This window comes from Sorex araneus, chromosome 6, assembly GCF_027595985.1.
Source record: "Sorex araneus isolate mSorAra2 chromosome 6, mSorAra2.pri, whole genome shotgun sequence".
In the NCBI taxonomy this organism is placed as follows: Eukaryota; Metazoa; Chordata; class Mammalia; order Eulipotyphla; family Soricidae; genus Sorex; species Sorex araneus.
In genome coordinates, this window is record NC_073307.1 from 60,277,139 (window position 1) to 60,292,238 (window position 15,100).

At 60.0% G+C, this 15,100-nt stretch overlaps 1 protein-coding gene across 3 annotated transcripts in view; it reads right to left on the bottom strand.

Moving 5' to 3' along the window:
• Window positions 1-99: 99 nt before the first annotated feature.
• Window positions 100-15,100, bottom strand: part of LOC101554607 (cilia- and flagella-associated protein 161) — a 40,254-nt gene continuing 25,253 nt past the window's right edge. The window contains exons 4-19 of one of the 3 annotated variants that reach the window (XM_055141202.1): window positions 10,361-10,472; window positions 10,018-10,163; window positions 9,729-9,839; window positions 8,304-8,921; window positions 7,848-8,043; window positions 7,525-7,642; window positions 6,950-7,082; window positions 6,666-6,753; window positions 5,738-6,117; window positions 5,086-5,221; window positions 4,010-4,895; window positions 3,353-3,521; window positions 1,359-1,460; window positions 839-1,055; window positions 640-762; window positions 100-427 (exon numbers count right to left, since the gene is read on the bottom strand). In XM_055141202.1, coding sequence (XP_054997177.1) covers window positions 228-427; window positions 640-762; window positions 839-1,055; window positions 1,359-1,460; window positions 3,353-3,521; window positions 4,010-4,895; window positions 5,086-5,221; window positions 5,738-6,117; window positions 6,666-6,753; window positions 6,950-7,082; window positions 7,525-7,642; window positions 7,848-8,043; window positions 8,304-8,921; window positions 9,729-9,839; window positions 10,018-10,163; window positions 10,361-10,472 — 3,735 coding nt within the window. In that variant the 3' untranslated portion in view covers window positions 100-227. Of the gene's footprint in view, window positions 1,056-1,358; window positions 1,461-3,352; window positions 3,522-4,009; window positions 4,896-5,085; window positions 5,222-5,737; window positions 6,118-6,665; window positions 6,754-6,949; window positions 7,083-7,524; window positions 7,643-7,847; window positions 8,044-8,303; window positions 8,922-9,728; window positions 10,164-10,360; window positions 10,473-15,100 lie in introns of those variants that run through there. The other 2 variants (XM_055141203.1, XR_008630630.1) reach the window with 2 other exon arrangements.

A 15,100-nucleotide genomic window follows, 5' to 3' on the forward strand; every position in this document is an offset into this window, starting at 1 on the left:
ACCCAGCCAGCAGCTTCAGAACCGTCCATAAAAGCCGTCCTGGACGGAGAAGCTGCTTGGGATCTGTTCCACCATCATGGGCCGTGGCCGGAACACCCAGTGCTGTGCTCTTCATCCGTCTTCACCTGGGGCAGCCCCGGGCTTGTGGGGGGCCCCTTAGAAGGTGTGGCCGAGGTTGGCCAGGGAAGCACCAGTGATGAATCCCTGAGTGTGGTGGGGCTGCAGATTCAGTGCGGGTCCCCTGCTGTGGGAGCCCCTTGGGCCCCACAGCCCCTCCTCCGGATGACGATAGTGACGGGGCCGTCAGGCAGCGCCTTGATGACCTTCCAGGCCTCGAATCGAGTGAGTCCCTGCATGGTGGTGCTGCCCAGGGCCAGGATCTCGTCTCCCGGCTGCAGACTCTCCCCGGCGCTCCCCACTGCTGCCCCTGAGCCGGGCGGAGGAGAGCATGGAGGAGCAGCCCCCAGCCCTCAGGGCACCCGTTCCTGCCTCCCCCCACGCTGGCAAGTGACCCACGTGCCGTGTTGCGCTGGCTTACTCCCAGTACAGGCAGGGCAAAACACAGGAGATTCTGGAAAGGTGGGAGAAGGATCCTCGCCCCCCAGATCTAGGAGTGAGGGGGGGAGCCAGAGCACCCACCTTGGAAGATCCTGTTGACTGTTATAGGCCGGTCCCCATGTAGGGACCCCTGACCGCCGTCCAGGCTGAAACCCACACTGCCTGCCGCCTTGGCCAGCGTGACAGTTAACACCGCACTCTCCGCTGCTGAGACACAGGCCTGGTGAGGGGTCGCAGCACCACAGACAGACCCCGCTGCCCTGGCAGTACTGGCACTTACCAGGCTCCATGGGCAGGGCCGGTGCCATGGGGGGCTGGGGCTCCAGCTTCCTGGTGACCACCACAGCCTGCTGGGGGCCCCGTGCCTGCCGGAGCACGGCCAGCGCTTCTTGGTGTGTGGCACCCTTGAGGGACTTGCCGTTGATGGACAGGACCTCGCTGCCCTTCTCAATGGTGCCCTCCTGGGCCGCCAGCCCATCGGGGAAGACTCTGTGCACCTGTGGGCATGGTGGGGACAGGTGGGCCACAAGTCCCCAGAGCCTGGTGAGAAGGGGGGCTTTCAGAGGACTGGCCAGTCTTTGTCACGCCCCAGCTCTAAACTTACCCACGCCCTCATGTGTTTCCAAACCAAGTCCCCATGTCAAGTACCACTGCTTGGAACAAACTTTCCCCGGGTTGGGGGACATAAAGTACCTCTGTGCGCTGCCGCCCGGGCCCTTGAGCAGTGGGCTGCTTGGGTCTGTGCCTCTGGGAAGCGTGTGAGTGTGGGGGTCAGCAGTGAGACGGGTGGTGGCACTCACCGTGACGAGCTTGTTCTCTAGCTCAGCCCCTCCGGCCAGGCTGAAGCCCAGGCCTGCCCCCGCCGCCTTGTGCAGGACTGTGACACGCACGCACTCCAGCTGCTGCAGGAGAACAGGCATGTGAGCCCCGCACCACAACAATGACTCCATGGGGGAACTGAGATTGAGTGAGTCCCCCAAATACACCATGTGTGGACAGGCTAATGAACCCACCCACAACACACACACTGTACGTACAAGATGGGTATGCACACCACACCACACACACAAACCATTAGCAGGCTGAATGAGCCCACCCAGCTCACACGCACACTCTCTAGTTATACTGAGTGTCCCACAAGACATACCCCTGTACAGAGAAGCTGAGTAAGCCCCGTATAATAGTCACACAAACACACCCTATACAGACAGCCCCCCACGACATATTCCCTATGCAGACAGGCTGAGCGAGCGTCCCCTAACACCCCGGATACAAAGAGTCTGAGTGAGCTCCCAACAATATATACACAAATACACACCTACACAAGTCAGGCTGAGTGAGCAGCCACCACACACCCTGTAGAGAGGCTGGGTGAGCCCTCAACACACAGACAGCTGGTCCCAACAGGCTGAGAATCCCACAACACACACAAACACCCTATAGAGACAGACTGAACCCCACCCCCAACATACCACCTACACATCCTCTACAAAAAATAGACAAGCATTCCATACAGACAGGTACACCAGAGAGGGGGAGTGACACAACTGCAGACAGGCTGAATGAGCACCCCACAACACACAATATGCACCGTGTATAGAGACGGATTCCCCCACCACACAGACACCAGTACCAACAGACTGAGCCCCCACTACACATCACACAGAGGCTGTGTGATCCTCCACATCAGCAGATAAGCAAGTAAGCCTGTGAAGCCCACCATCAGCACCATCCGCATCTGTTGCTGCCTTTTCTCCGCCCTCCTCCCCCTCCTTTCTTCTTCCTTTCTCCTCCTCCTTCCTCCTTTCTTCTTCCTTTCTCCTCCTTCTTCCTCCTTTCTTCTTCCTTTCTCCTCCTCCTTCCTCCTTTGTTCCCTTGAGCTCTAAGTGCATATCAAACATCTGACCCTTACAGGGCTTATTAATGCTCATGTTGCCCCTCCCCCTCTACCCCCACTTGTATAGCCTGAACACACAAATACATCCTGGACAGACAGCCTGAGCGAGCCCCCCACAACACACAACCTGTACAAAGAGGCTAAGAGAGGGGCTGGAGCGATGGCACAGCAGGTAGGGCGTTTGCCTTGCATGCGGCCGACCCGGGTTCAATTCCCAGAATCCCATATGGTCCCCTGAGCACCACCAGGGGTGATTCCTGAGTGCAGAGCCAGGAGTAACCCCAGTGCATCGCCGGGTGTGACCCAAAAAGAAAAAAAAATGGCTAAGAGAGTCCCCCCACAACACATATACATAAATGTACCCATACAGATAGGCTTAGTGTCCCAAAACACATCCCGTATAGAGACTGAGTAAGCCCCCCACAATACACACACACACACACACACACACACACACACACACCCTGTACAGAGGCTGAGTGACCACCCACAACATACATACAACTGTATAGACAGGCTAAGAGAGCCCCGCCGCAACACAGACATATGCCCTGTATAGAAAGAGCCCCCTACATCACACACAGTCACCCCATACAGACAGGCTGAGTGATCCCCCTACAACACACCCTGTACAGACAGGCCGTGTGACCCTCCCTTCCCCACTGCACACACCAATTACAGATGGGGTGAGTGAGCTGCCAACAATATACATACACAGACACCAAGTACAGACGGGCTAAGCAACCCCCTACAACACAAAACACACCCTGAACAGGTGGGCTGTGCACCTCACACACACCAGCCTTCTCAGTACAGAAAGGCATTCGGAATGACCTCCCAACACACACACACACACACACACACACACACACAGTACCCCTGCAGCAATGTTCCTACCTTGAGTGTGGCTTTGTCCAGGCCCTTTACCTCCTCCAGCAGAGTCTGCAGCTCCTCCGTGCTCAGCAGGGTCAGCACCGACTGGCCTGGCTTCGGGGAGCCGGGTGCGTGCTCCTCAGCTTCAGGCGTCCTTGCCAGCCCCTCCTGGAAATCCCTCAGCTCCGAGAGGCTGCCAGAGGCACGAGCAGGAATCAGCCATGAAGTTCGGAGCCCAAGCTACAACCAGAGGCTCCAGTACCCTCTGAGCACCCCCCGCATCCCAGCCAGCACCCCAGAAGTGCACGGATGTTCTAGCTATAGCTCGTTAACATTGATGCTAGTGGGGAGAACAAGGAGGAGAGGGACCTAGACATCCCATCTTTCACTTGCAGAGGGCCAGGGGGTCCCTGGGGGGACAGAGCCTATCCTGCACCCAGCTGGTCTGAGTATGGCAGGTCATGTCCCACAGGGTTTCACCTGTGACCACCTGTCAAGAGTGCTGGGAAAACCCTTTCCACAGCGTGGGTCCCTCACACAGACTCAGTCATGTACTCACAGGCATATACCACAAGCACACAGACACACATACGCTCTTGGGTACACACATTCGCACACATTCTGAGGTGCCAACAGGATAAGAGGGAGAGAAGGGAAGGGACGAGCAGGCACCTCACTCACTTGAGTGAGAAGCCTGTGTCACCGGTGGCAGGCAGCTCGGCAGGGTCTCCGCTGGGCGGTGAGCTGGGCGTGGCTGGGAGGCGGCGGCTGAGCAGGGAGCGAAGGACGGCAGAGGACACTTGGGAGCTGAGGCCATACAGCCTACTAGGGGCTTCCTCCCTGGGCACGGGGCTGGCCAGGGGGAAGCTATGGGCCCGCTGGGTGGGCCGCTTGGTCCCGGGTCCCAGAGAGTCCCCAGCCAGCGGGGATAGACACCCCCTGGGGGTGTCCGGCTTGGGTAAGGGGGCTGGCTGACTGCAGGGGTGCCCGGGGGAGGGGGGCGCAGACATCCCAGGAGTGCTGGCATCAGAGACTTCTGGGGGACGTGGGGGCAGCTGCTGCAGTTTGGTAGGGCCCTGTGCCCCTGCGGGACTGGGCGTCTGCAGCTCAAATTTCTGGGCCTCCCTCTTGGGCAGTTTCCAGGAGCCAAAGGTCTCAAAGGAGCTGATTCTTTGCCTGATGGAGGTACTGGTCTGAGCGGGGATGCCCTGGCGCTCCAGGTGTGCTGGTGGCTCCAGGGACCCCCCATCAGGCAGTGGCTGATGGTCTAGGGCTCGGCCCTTTAAGCCCTTCAGACTCTGGCGAAACCAGGCTGGCTTAGGGGCCACAGGTGGACCCTTCTTCCCGGTGCTGCTGTCGGCCGGTGAGGTGGCAGCGGGAGGCTTGGGCAGGGCCCCCTGCACCCCATCTTCCCCACGTCCAGGGCACTCGCTCATGGCAGGGCTGAAAAGAGTCTTGATGCAGCCAGAGATGCGCACCCAGGGGTCGTCAGAGGGTGTGGGACCTCCGCAGTCCACATGTGCCTGCCTCCGGAGCAGTGAGGGCTTTGTGTGGGACACCGGGGCTCCTGAGGGCAGAAAGGTCCCGCTGCAGCCCCAGCAGGGCGCCCCTCCCTCCTGGACCCTGGCGGTGGGCAGGTGCATTGCCCAGGCCCTGTAACCCGTGTCACACCTCCACAGCCCCCTCCTTGTCATAGGGCCCGTAAGGGTCCCACCTAGCATCACCCCTGCACCCCCCACCGAGCCCCAGGCACCCACCTGCACAGCCACTTGTCCCCACTGGTACGGGCCCCCCGGCTGCAGACCCCGCACAGCAGGACAAGGCCAAGGTGCTGACGACTGTCCCCGCCACCCCTTCCTGTGCTGGTGGCGGTGGCTGTGGCCCACTGGCTTCCTGGGGTGTAAACAGGAAACGAGACAGTATGAAGTCAGAGTCGGGGCTTCCTGTCAGCCGGCACCTGGGCTCTTGTGGCACCCTGTCCTAGGAGACCCCCCTTTCCTGCAGTACCCCCATCCTGTGCTCCTGCGGATGAACTGCTCCTACAACTGCCTCTCCTTAGCAGTTTCCTGAGGTCAGAGTTCATTCTCTTGAAGGGAAGTAGATGGAAGATAGGGTGGGAAGCCACTGATAGCATGCAGGGAAGTCTGGGTGCCCAGGAAGACTGTAGAGTGGGGGTGAGAGAAGGAGGCGGGGGCCAGAAAGCTGCAGCAAAGGGTTCTGTGTCCTCGTCACCCCATCCTGACACTTGGGGTGTAGCAGTCTGCGCTGCACTGTGGGTGGCAGGTGCCCCTTCCTTAGCGACCTGGCACCCTGAACCCTAGACTCTGCTCCCAGCATTCTGACACAGCAAAGCGTTGTGAGCTTCCCTTTGGGGTGTGCCCAGAACTAGGAGAACCAGGTCTCTCTTACCTGGTAGTTATTGTGCTCTGCCTTGGGGGTGCCCGGCAGTGGGGGACTGGTGCCCCGGAAGTACTTCCGCGGTGGAGGCACCGGTTTGCAGCTCGTGGGCTTCCGCACCAGGATCTCACAGGACTTGCGCAGTCGCAGGGGCGGGTGGTTGGTCTGGTCAGTGGGGAGTGCCCAGTTCTCCCGGGGAGGGCTAGAGGTGCCAACCTCGGGGTCCAAAGCAGAGGGCTTGTGGGCACTGCAGGGGCTGCCCCCCGGGGATGCAGCGGCATAGCTGCTGGAACGTGCCATGGTCTGTGGCCTACGGCGAGCAGGTGGCCCACTCTCGCCCCTCTCCAGGGCTGGCCGCCCATGCCAGCTACTCTCCAGCCGCTTGGCACCTGCTGGGAGACACAGGGGCACCCAGGTGAGTGTGGGGCACCCCCAGGTCCATCTCAGGGGACCTGGCCAGGGCTGGTCCCTGTGGGTACTGAGGCTTTCAGGGGAATCATTTGGCTTTTGGAGTCTCAGGGTCACAGGGATGGAGAGAGGGCCCCAGCTTGCTCAAGTAGGGGTGGGCAGACAGTGGGGCAGATGCAGGCAGCATGGGTTACTCCAAATAGGGAGTCTCTGCCCCCCCCGCCACACACACACCCCTATCTGTCCCCCACCCCCACCCAGCAAACTTCTGGGTGGACACCCCGCCTTGCCAGCCGGGGATCCCGACCTTCCTCTACCCTTTTTGCATATGTGAGACAGAGCGCCCAACCCACCATTCTGTTTTTCAGACCTGGAGTCTGATGGTGCAAGGGGGGTATTTCTCCCCGTGGATGAGGCAGGCCAGGACACCCCTGATTTGCCCCAGGCCCCATCCAGACTCGCAGTGCAGGCAGCAGGATTGGGGGACCCCGGCACCTCTCCCCGCCCCCCCCACCCAGGACCTACTCCTCACCGTCCAGCCCACATGCCGGCTTCTCCCTCGCAAAGCGAACAGTCTCCGCACTCTGTGCCACGGCCACTTTCAGCTGCTGCTCGGACACCTGGGGGCGGGGGACCACACACACAGAGTATCTCCCTTCCCCCTCCCAGGAACCCTGCGAGCTGCAGGTGACACCCTGGGCACCCAGGCAGGCTCAGAGTGTGCCAGGAAGGAGCCTTCCTGGCCCTGAGCCCACAGCCTGCTCCCCTAACTCATCCCAGAGACCTGGACAGGGTCACGGGGAGGGAGGCGCGCACCTGTGCATCGGGGTGGCGGCTGACGACCATGGGGACAGGGCCAGGCTCACAGTGGCTCAGCAGAGCATAGACATCACTCAGTGTCATGCAGCGCACGGGGCACTCACTGACCTCCACCAGCTCATCACCACACCTGCAGGAGGTGGGAGACCCCTGAGGCCCCGATCACAGCCCAGATGGTCCACGCCCCCCACCCCATGCTCCTGCCCAGGCTTGTAGGTGTCCCTCAGAGAACCTAAGTGATTGGGAGCCCCAGTGCCCCCCATGGGGACAGAAAGCCGGGCAGGTGGAGAGACCCGCGGGAGACACAGTGGGACTCCCTATCCCCGAGAAGGGCCAGGGGGTGCTCAGGGCACTGGGCACATGTTTTTGGCCGGCCTCTCCCTCTTCTGCCAGCCATGGCCCCGCAGAGCACCCCTTCCTGCACACCAGTGGGGGGGCTCCCCACAAAGCACTGAACAGGCAGGTGCTGGGATTGGTTCTTGTGAGGGCGATACACGACCCCAGTAGTTGCAGTAGGAGGAAACAGGCCCGCAGTGCTCCCCACAGGCTCACCACACCCCACTGGGACCGACCTGAGCCGCCCGTCCAGGTGCGCCACCGAGCCGGGCGACAGGGCGAGCACGAAGATGCCGGAGACACTCTGCAGGCTGGGGACACTGCACAGGCCCACGCCCAGACCCACGCCGGCCTCTGCAGACAGACATGAGTCAACAGCAGCCCCCACCACTACCCCCGTCAGAAGAGGCCTCTGGGCTGGGGGTGGGCCGCTTTGTCCTGATCTCCCCATAGCTAGGTGGCACCTTGTGGGATTTGGATGCGCTGACAGGCGGGTGGGGGCTGCTAAGCTGGTGCCCGACACCCCGTGTGTTGGGGAGACAGCATGTGCACAGCCCACCTTTGTGCAAGGAAACCTCCACCAGGACCCGGTAGCTGGGCCGGACGCTGCTTCCCAGGGCCCAGGTACTGTCCACAGAGGCGCAGGTGCCTGAGCTCAGTGAGCGGCAAAGCGGTGGCGACAGGGCGCTGCTCAGGGCGGGAGGCGCCGTGAGGCGTGTTCTCACCGTCAGGGTCAGCAGCCCCTTCTTGGCTTGCTGAAGGCAGAGACACAGAGACACAGGAAAGGGAGTCAGAGGGAGAGGGAGAACATTGTGAGAGCATTTAGAGTGAGCAGAGCAAACCGGACCCCTGGAGAAGCAGGCAGTCATTCTGCAAGGAAATGCCACTGTGCGAGTGGAGTGTAAGTGCACTAGCAGCTGTGCATACGAGTGGCCGAGAGACAGGCCAGGCCAGACCCACAGGGGCAGGGAGAGTGGAGGGTGCTGAGCTACCCCCCTCACCCATCCCCCCTCACCTTGAACCTGTGCAGCGCCTCCTGGTGGGTGAGTCCAGCCATGGGCTCCCCGTTAAGCTCCAGAATCTCATCTCCTGAGGCGAGAGGGAAGGAAACCCCAGCCTGGGCCTCCAGCAGCGCCCTTGGATGGTGGAGACCCTGGCCACCTTCCCACCCCATTCCCATGTGGCCCAGTGTCCAACCCCACCCAGCTCCTGGCTGCCTCCTGCCGCCTGTCCTAGGAGCCCTGCAGAGGCCAGGGGAGTCTGGCACTGAAACTCCCCTCCACACTCCCCCAGAAAGGGGACCTGGGCAACACAGGTGCGGGGGGAGAGCTCCGAGAGGCAGCAGAGGTACCCCACCACGTTTCAGCCATCGGCACCTCCCAAGAGGAAGGTACATGTGGGTGAGAGGCTCCCAGACTTGGAAATCCACCTGCAGGTTCCGGGGGTCAGGATGCACATGCTCGCCTCCCCGCGCCCCCCCCACCCCACTGCCCTTGTAGAGCCCAGTGATCGCTGTACCTTCCTGCAGGCGCCCAGTGGCAGCAGCTGCACCTCCTGGGAAGATGGTCCTAACGTAGATGCCCATGGGGCCATAGGCGCTGTCCTGCCCCCCCACAATGCTGAAGCCAAGGCCCTGCCAGAGGGGGACAAGCTGGCCTCACCCTCAGTCCCCAGCATAGCCCACCTCAGGGTTTTGCATGGAACAAACATCGGCCCTGGCCACCAGGACAGACCTGTGAACTCCTCAGCACCAACCCTCAGACCGCGGGGCGCTGCAGTGAGTGGGTATGTGCAGGCACTGGAGGCTTAATGTATACGACCACAGGAATCTCAGCTGAAAGTCACTGCCTTTGCCCTCTTGCTCCTTCTGAGCTTCACAAACCTCCCCCAGCAGCCCCCTGAAAGTTCTTTCTTTCAGGGGTGCTCAGCTGTGCAGAGCCCAGCAGGACCCACAGCTGTGGCCTGTCCCTGTGGGGGAAATGCAGAGGGGACATGGGGCCAGAGAGGGCACTAGACCACCTGAGCTGTGTCCACCCCAGGATCCCCTTCCCCAGTGCCAGCCCAGGTGTGGAACACTGAGGGAAAGATTATGGGAGCACCTTACTCTGTGCCCCTTTTTTATCTTCCTGTGGGACTGAAGGTTTGTGCCCCCCAAATGCATGCAATGGCCCCTGGAATAGAGGCAGTGCCTCTATGAAGGCCCCCGAGAACCCCACCCCCTCCTCCAGGTGAGGCCCCAAGTTCCGCCCCAGCCCAGTACTGGGGGTGGCTGGTGGTACAGAAACAGCCGCCCCAGCAGAAGAGCCTCTGAGAATATGACTGAGATCAATGATCGGGTTGAAGAAACTTCCAGAAAGTATTGCAGGAGCCCCTGGGGCACAGCTCCCTCCATGAGCTCCGTGCAGAGGCTTAGTGGTCTTTGCGCGGTGCCCATGCTCACCTTGGCCTGGCCCTTCATCAGCACCACGCTGGAGATGACCCAGGCTGGTGGGACCCCGGAGGGCTGCCCCAGCTGGGCGCTGCTCAGCGACCGTGCAGCTCTCCAGGGGCCCTGCAGTGGGAACAGGCCAGCGGGAGGCCCCATGTCCCATGTCCCCTGCCCACGTCCCTGCCACACCCCCGTAGCAGTAAGAAACACCCTCAAGTCCTGCTCAGGGCCTCAAACCAGGCAGGATGGGCCCTGGGTTTGCCCCTCATGGCCTGGCCGCTGCCCCCGTCTCCTTACTTACCCCAGCCTGGACTGCCGACCCGTCCAGCTGCTGTGACAACGACTTGCGGCCACTGCTCAATGAGGGGGGCTGCTGGCTGGGGGAAGCAGCACTCGGGCTGCTCCTGAGGAAGTGTTCCACATCCCCCGAACGGCAGGCGCTCACACCTGGACCAGGAGATGGGTGACTCAGCCCGGGGCTTCCCTCTCTCCCAGCAGAGACCCAAAGGGCAGAAACTCCCGCCTTCAGCCTGAGGTGTGATACCTGAGAACTCCTGGGGGTGTGGACCTCCCCAGCAGGGGGCACCTGGTTCTGAAGGTTCATGAGTGGGGTCACTAACCATGTTCACCGAGGGGACACTCACTGGTGGAGCTGCTGCGTGCCCTCGGAGGGCTAATCTGGGCGGGCAGGAAACAGGCCGCCGTCTGCAGCTCCGGCTGCCCCGGCTTCTCCCGAGAGAACGTGCTGGAGGGCTCCTGCACGACAACAGTGACAAGTGCAGACCCCGTGGGCCCAGACACAGGTCACCAAGTGAGAGAACAGGGGTGGGGGGAGCAGGGGCAGGGCGGGCACGGGGCAGCGTGCGGACCTGGGCTCAGATCTGACATAGCCTGGAGCACAGAACAAAATCACTTCCTATTTTTCTTGAAAAATTTGAGCCGTGGTTTGCAATTGAGTTTCAGACATAGAATATTCCAACGCCGAGCCCACCACCGGAGCTCCCGCATTCTCTGCCCTGGACAGGCACCTTACAAGGCTCCCGTGGCAGTTTAGACATCACGTTTTTGGTGTTGAGTCTGTGTTGGGTAAATGGCTACACCACCTCCCACATCACCAGGATAACTGAAAGCTGATCCGTTTGCTGTAGCATTTGGTTTTACAATGCATTACTGATGTGCTTTCTGCCAAGTAGGTAATTCACCTTGGTTTGCTCTGTCAAAACTATAATTACAACAGAACATTAGTAAATGTCTCTTGTAGAAAAAAAAAAACACCTTCAGTCCCATTACTTCCCTTTCTTCTCTCTTTCTTCCCTCTGTGATTTCTTTCCTTCTCTGTCCTTCCTCTACCCAGTCTCTGGGTCAAAAGGGTGATCTAGGCAGCCTCCTTTACTACACCTCCTCATCCGGTTATTCTGTGTACCACAGATAAGTGAGATCATCCTGTGACGGGACAAAAAGTCACTGCTGACCATTTGCCTCGGTGGAGGGCACCGGGCCTGTCCGTGTGGCTTTCTAGGAGTTCACAATGTGTGTATATGGGGGACCCACAGTGTTGGGGTTCATAGTGCTTCCCACATGCAAAGCTTGTGCTCAGCCCTTCCTGCTATCACCCCCAAACCTCACACAAGACTTTGGGTCTCACCCCTGCTTCTTCCCCCGCCCCACTCTCTCCCTATCTCCGTCTCCCTTAGCAGTGTGTGAAGGCAGCAGCATGGCCATCCCTGCCACCAGAAAACAGCCATGCACTGAGACCTCAGTCCCTCTTGCCCCTCGGCTGTGGGCCAAGACTGGGGAACAGAGGTGCTGAGAAGACGTGGGGTCCCACTTGCCCTGCTCGTCTAAACTGCTGTCACTGTGGTCTGCTGTTTTGTGACTTCACTGGCCTCCGTGGCCTTGCTCCCTCCCCATTGCCACTGCCTCAGTGTCCCCCTGGTGTATCTACATGTGCAGCTGTGTGTGTGTGCACTACTTTGGGAAAGCTGAGCCAGTGAAGCTCTGTGTGTGTGTGTGTGTGTGTGTGTGTGTGTGTGTGTGTGTGTGTGTGTGTGAGAGAGAGAGAGAGAGAGAAAGAGAGAGAGAGAGAGAGAGAGAGAGAGAGAGAGAGAGAGAGAGAGAGAGTGGTGGCATGTGGCTGCTGGCTATCACCTGGCAACGCCTACTAGGTACAACCCTCGGGCATCTGGCTCGGCACTGCCCAGGGCCTCCTTCACAGCAGAGATGGGGAGGCATCTGCATCCCTGCTCTGGATGCCTGGGGGATTCGGGACCAGGGGGAAGCCCTTAGCACTTAGCATTTACGGTCAGAGTAGGCAGAGGACAGGTGATGTGTCCTGCTGGACAGTGACCAGCCCCAGGCTGGCTGCACCCCAACTACCCATTTCTACCCTGTGAAGCCCTGGAGGCAAACGGCCCCAAGCAAGGGTCCCTGCCCCCTGCTCCCGCATGTGTGCTCCCTGCTAGCTTCTGTGTTAATTTTGGTGTTTCGTGGGTGAAACAAAATAGTCGTTGCTGAAAGAAATTTAGGGCCAGAGTGGGCAAGGCACTTGTCTTGCATGTATCCAACCCGGGTCCAATCCCCAGCACTCCCTACGGCCTCCTGAGCCCTGCCAGGAGTCACCCCTGAGCACAGTACCAGGAGTCAGCCCTGAGCACTGCCAGGTGTGGTCCAAAAATCAATCAAAGAGAGAATGAAAAGAAAAAAAAAGTTCAGGAGGCTGCAAAGTTGGTGAGCGGCACTCACATGGGAACCCCATGGCCAGGCGCTTCCACTCAGCACCAGCAGGTGGCGCTCAGTCACGCGCACATGCAGGACCCCTCCCCCGCCACACACACACCTTCCTGGGTTCCTGAGGGTCTGCAGCCACCAGGCCACCAGGTCACAGCGGAGCTGACACCCCCCACCAGCCCCATGCTCATAGCACCACAGGAGGGGACGGACGGCAAAGGCTGGAAATTTCTTCAGGGCAACCCTGAGCCACCACTTTGTCAGTGGGGCTGAGAGCAGCCCGAAGTGGTGGCTAGACACAGTCTGACCAGGGTGGCCGCACCCCTACTCTGGGGCAGCAGGGCCCTGGGGGAATGGGTCAGAGGGCTCCAGCAGCTGCTCCTGATAGAAGTCCCAAGTGGGCCCTGGTTCCGACAAGCTGTTCTGAGCCAATGGTAAGAGCAGAGCTGCCCCCAGACATCTGTCCTGACTCTTCCCCCGTCATCCCTGGTCACTCTGTGCTGGGGTCCTCAGGCCAGACTGGAGGAAGGACAGGACAGAAGCCAGCCGCACCCCAGCCTCCTCCATTGGCTGGCCCTGAGGCAGCCTCACATCCATGGTCCCCTGCTGGCCTTGGGGGCATGGGGTGCTTCCATGCCAGGGCCTGGAGGGTTTGGGAAGTACTGGGGGGGCTCAGTCAAGGTCAGGCTCCCACACCTTCTCCTCTTCATCAAATTCCAGAACATTCTGTCAGTGATGAGAACAGCCCTCGAGGACAGCAAGCACCAGCCAGCCCCTCTGCTGACATCTGGTCCCAGGGGGACTGACCCTGCAGTGTCAGGGACACGGTAGATGAGATCAGAACTCAGGGCCTGCCAGGCACCACTCAAGGTCCTGCAGGGTGTTGGGGGCTGTATGGGAACACAGTCCTTTCACCCAGCAGGGATCTAGCAGACTCGGCAGGGTGGCCCCTTGATCCCAGAAACAGCCCTTCTCTGGGAGGCCCGTGGAGCAGAGCCAGTGGGCACCCATATTTGTTCTACAAACTTGGGTGAGGATAGCGCTCCCAAGAGGGCACAGCAGATACCCTGGAATGAGGCTGAGGGTGCCTCTGGCTGGTGGGGGGAGCATGAGTGGGGAAAAGAGAAAGGGGGAGAGAGGAGAAAACAGAGAGGAATGAAAGAGGAGAGAGGGAGGAGGAAGCTGAGAGAGAGCAAGGAGAGAGGGAAGGGGTGGAGAGTGGGGAGAGAAGGAGGGAGAGAAAGGGAGGGAGAGAGGGAAGAGAGAGGAAAGGGAGTGAGACTAGGAGGAGGAGAGGGAGGGGAGGGAGAGACAGGAGCGGGAGGGAAGGGAGAGAATGAGGAGACAGGATAGAAGAGAGACTGTGGGGAGAGGTGAGGAGGGGACAGCCAGGGAAGAGAATGAGGAGAGAGACGTGGGAAGAGAGTCAAGAGAACAGAGAGGAGAGGAGAGACAGGGCAGCTAGGAAAGAGAGATCAGAGAGGGGAGAGAGGGAGAGGAGAAAGAAGGGGGAGGAAAGAGAGAGGGATAGAGAGGGAGAGAGGGAGAGGGAAGGAGAGACAAGGAGAGAGGGGGAGAGAGAAAGATGACCAGAGAGAGCAAGCAGAGAGAGGGGCTGGCTCACTGACCCTCTCACTCCTGCTCCTGCTCCGGGACCTGAGCCAGCAGCTCAGCCCAGGTTGTCTGAGTGGCAGATGGTTCCAAGGTGGCTTGAGGAAGCCGAAGCAGAGCCCCCATCTCCAAGTGGGCAGAACCCGGAGACCACCACAGACTCTGAAATCTGGCATGGGATGGAGGTTCCCGCTGAAATGGAGGCTGTGCTCTGAGCAGGGCACTCCAGGAACGTACAGGTACCCACCATTCAGCCAGTCAGGTCTGACAGGGTGGCGTTGCAATGCCAGCTGTGCCCATCACAGGAAGGTCCGGGTCTCTTGTACATCCTCCCCAAAGGAGGAAAGTCAAAACCAGCTGCCCAGGGGGCCTGAGAGTTAGTACAGTGGGTAGGATGTTGGCCTTACATGCATCTGATTCGGGCTCAATCCCTGATACCCCATTTGATCCCCTAAGTCCTCCAGGAGTAACCCCTGAGCACCGGGAGAGGCCCCAAACCCAAAATCAGACAAACAGAAAGAGTGGCCCCGAAGCAGGGGTCCCTCAGAGAAGCAAATGGGGCTTTCGGCAAATGAGGCCACAAAGACAAGGCAGCAGCTGTGCAGACACCAGCCCACTCACGGTCCATCTCTGGCACCATCCGTGCTCAGAGTGACCCCAGAGCATTGCCGGGTATGGTCAATCTCCTCCCACCCCAAAAAGAAGAAAGATAAACTCAAAACATCAACCAGGCACCTGGGAACAAAAGACAAAAACGTCCTTAGAAATCAGGGAAGCCCAGTCTCTGGCGACCCAGACCCAGGGGACATGCCCATAAGCCACCTCCTGCTGGTGCCAGATAATCTCCTCATCGGCCACCATCCAGATCACAGGGCCTTTTCTCCCAGAAGGGAGCAACTTAACGCCAGCCATAGCCATGCCACAGGACTCCACACCAGGCTGTTTCACTCTGGGCGTCCCAGAGGGCGGCAGGTGAGAAACTCCCCGCCCCAAGGGACCCAGCCCCAACAGCCGAAAACCTCCAGAACCCAACCACTGCCACGCTC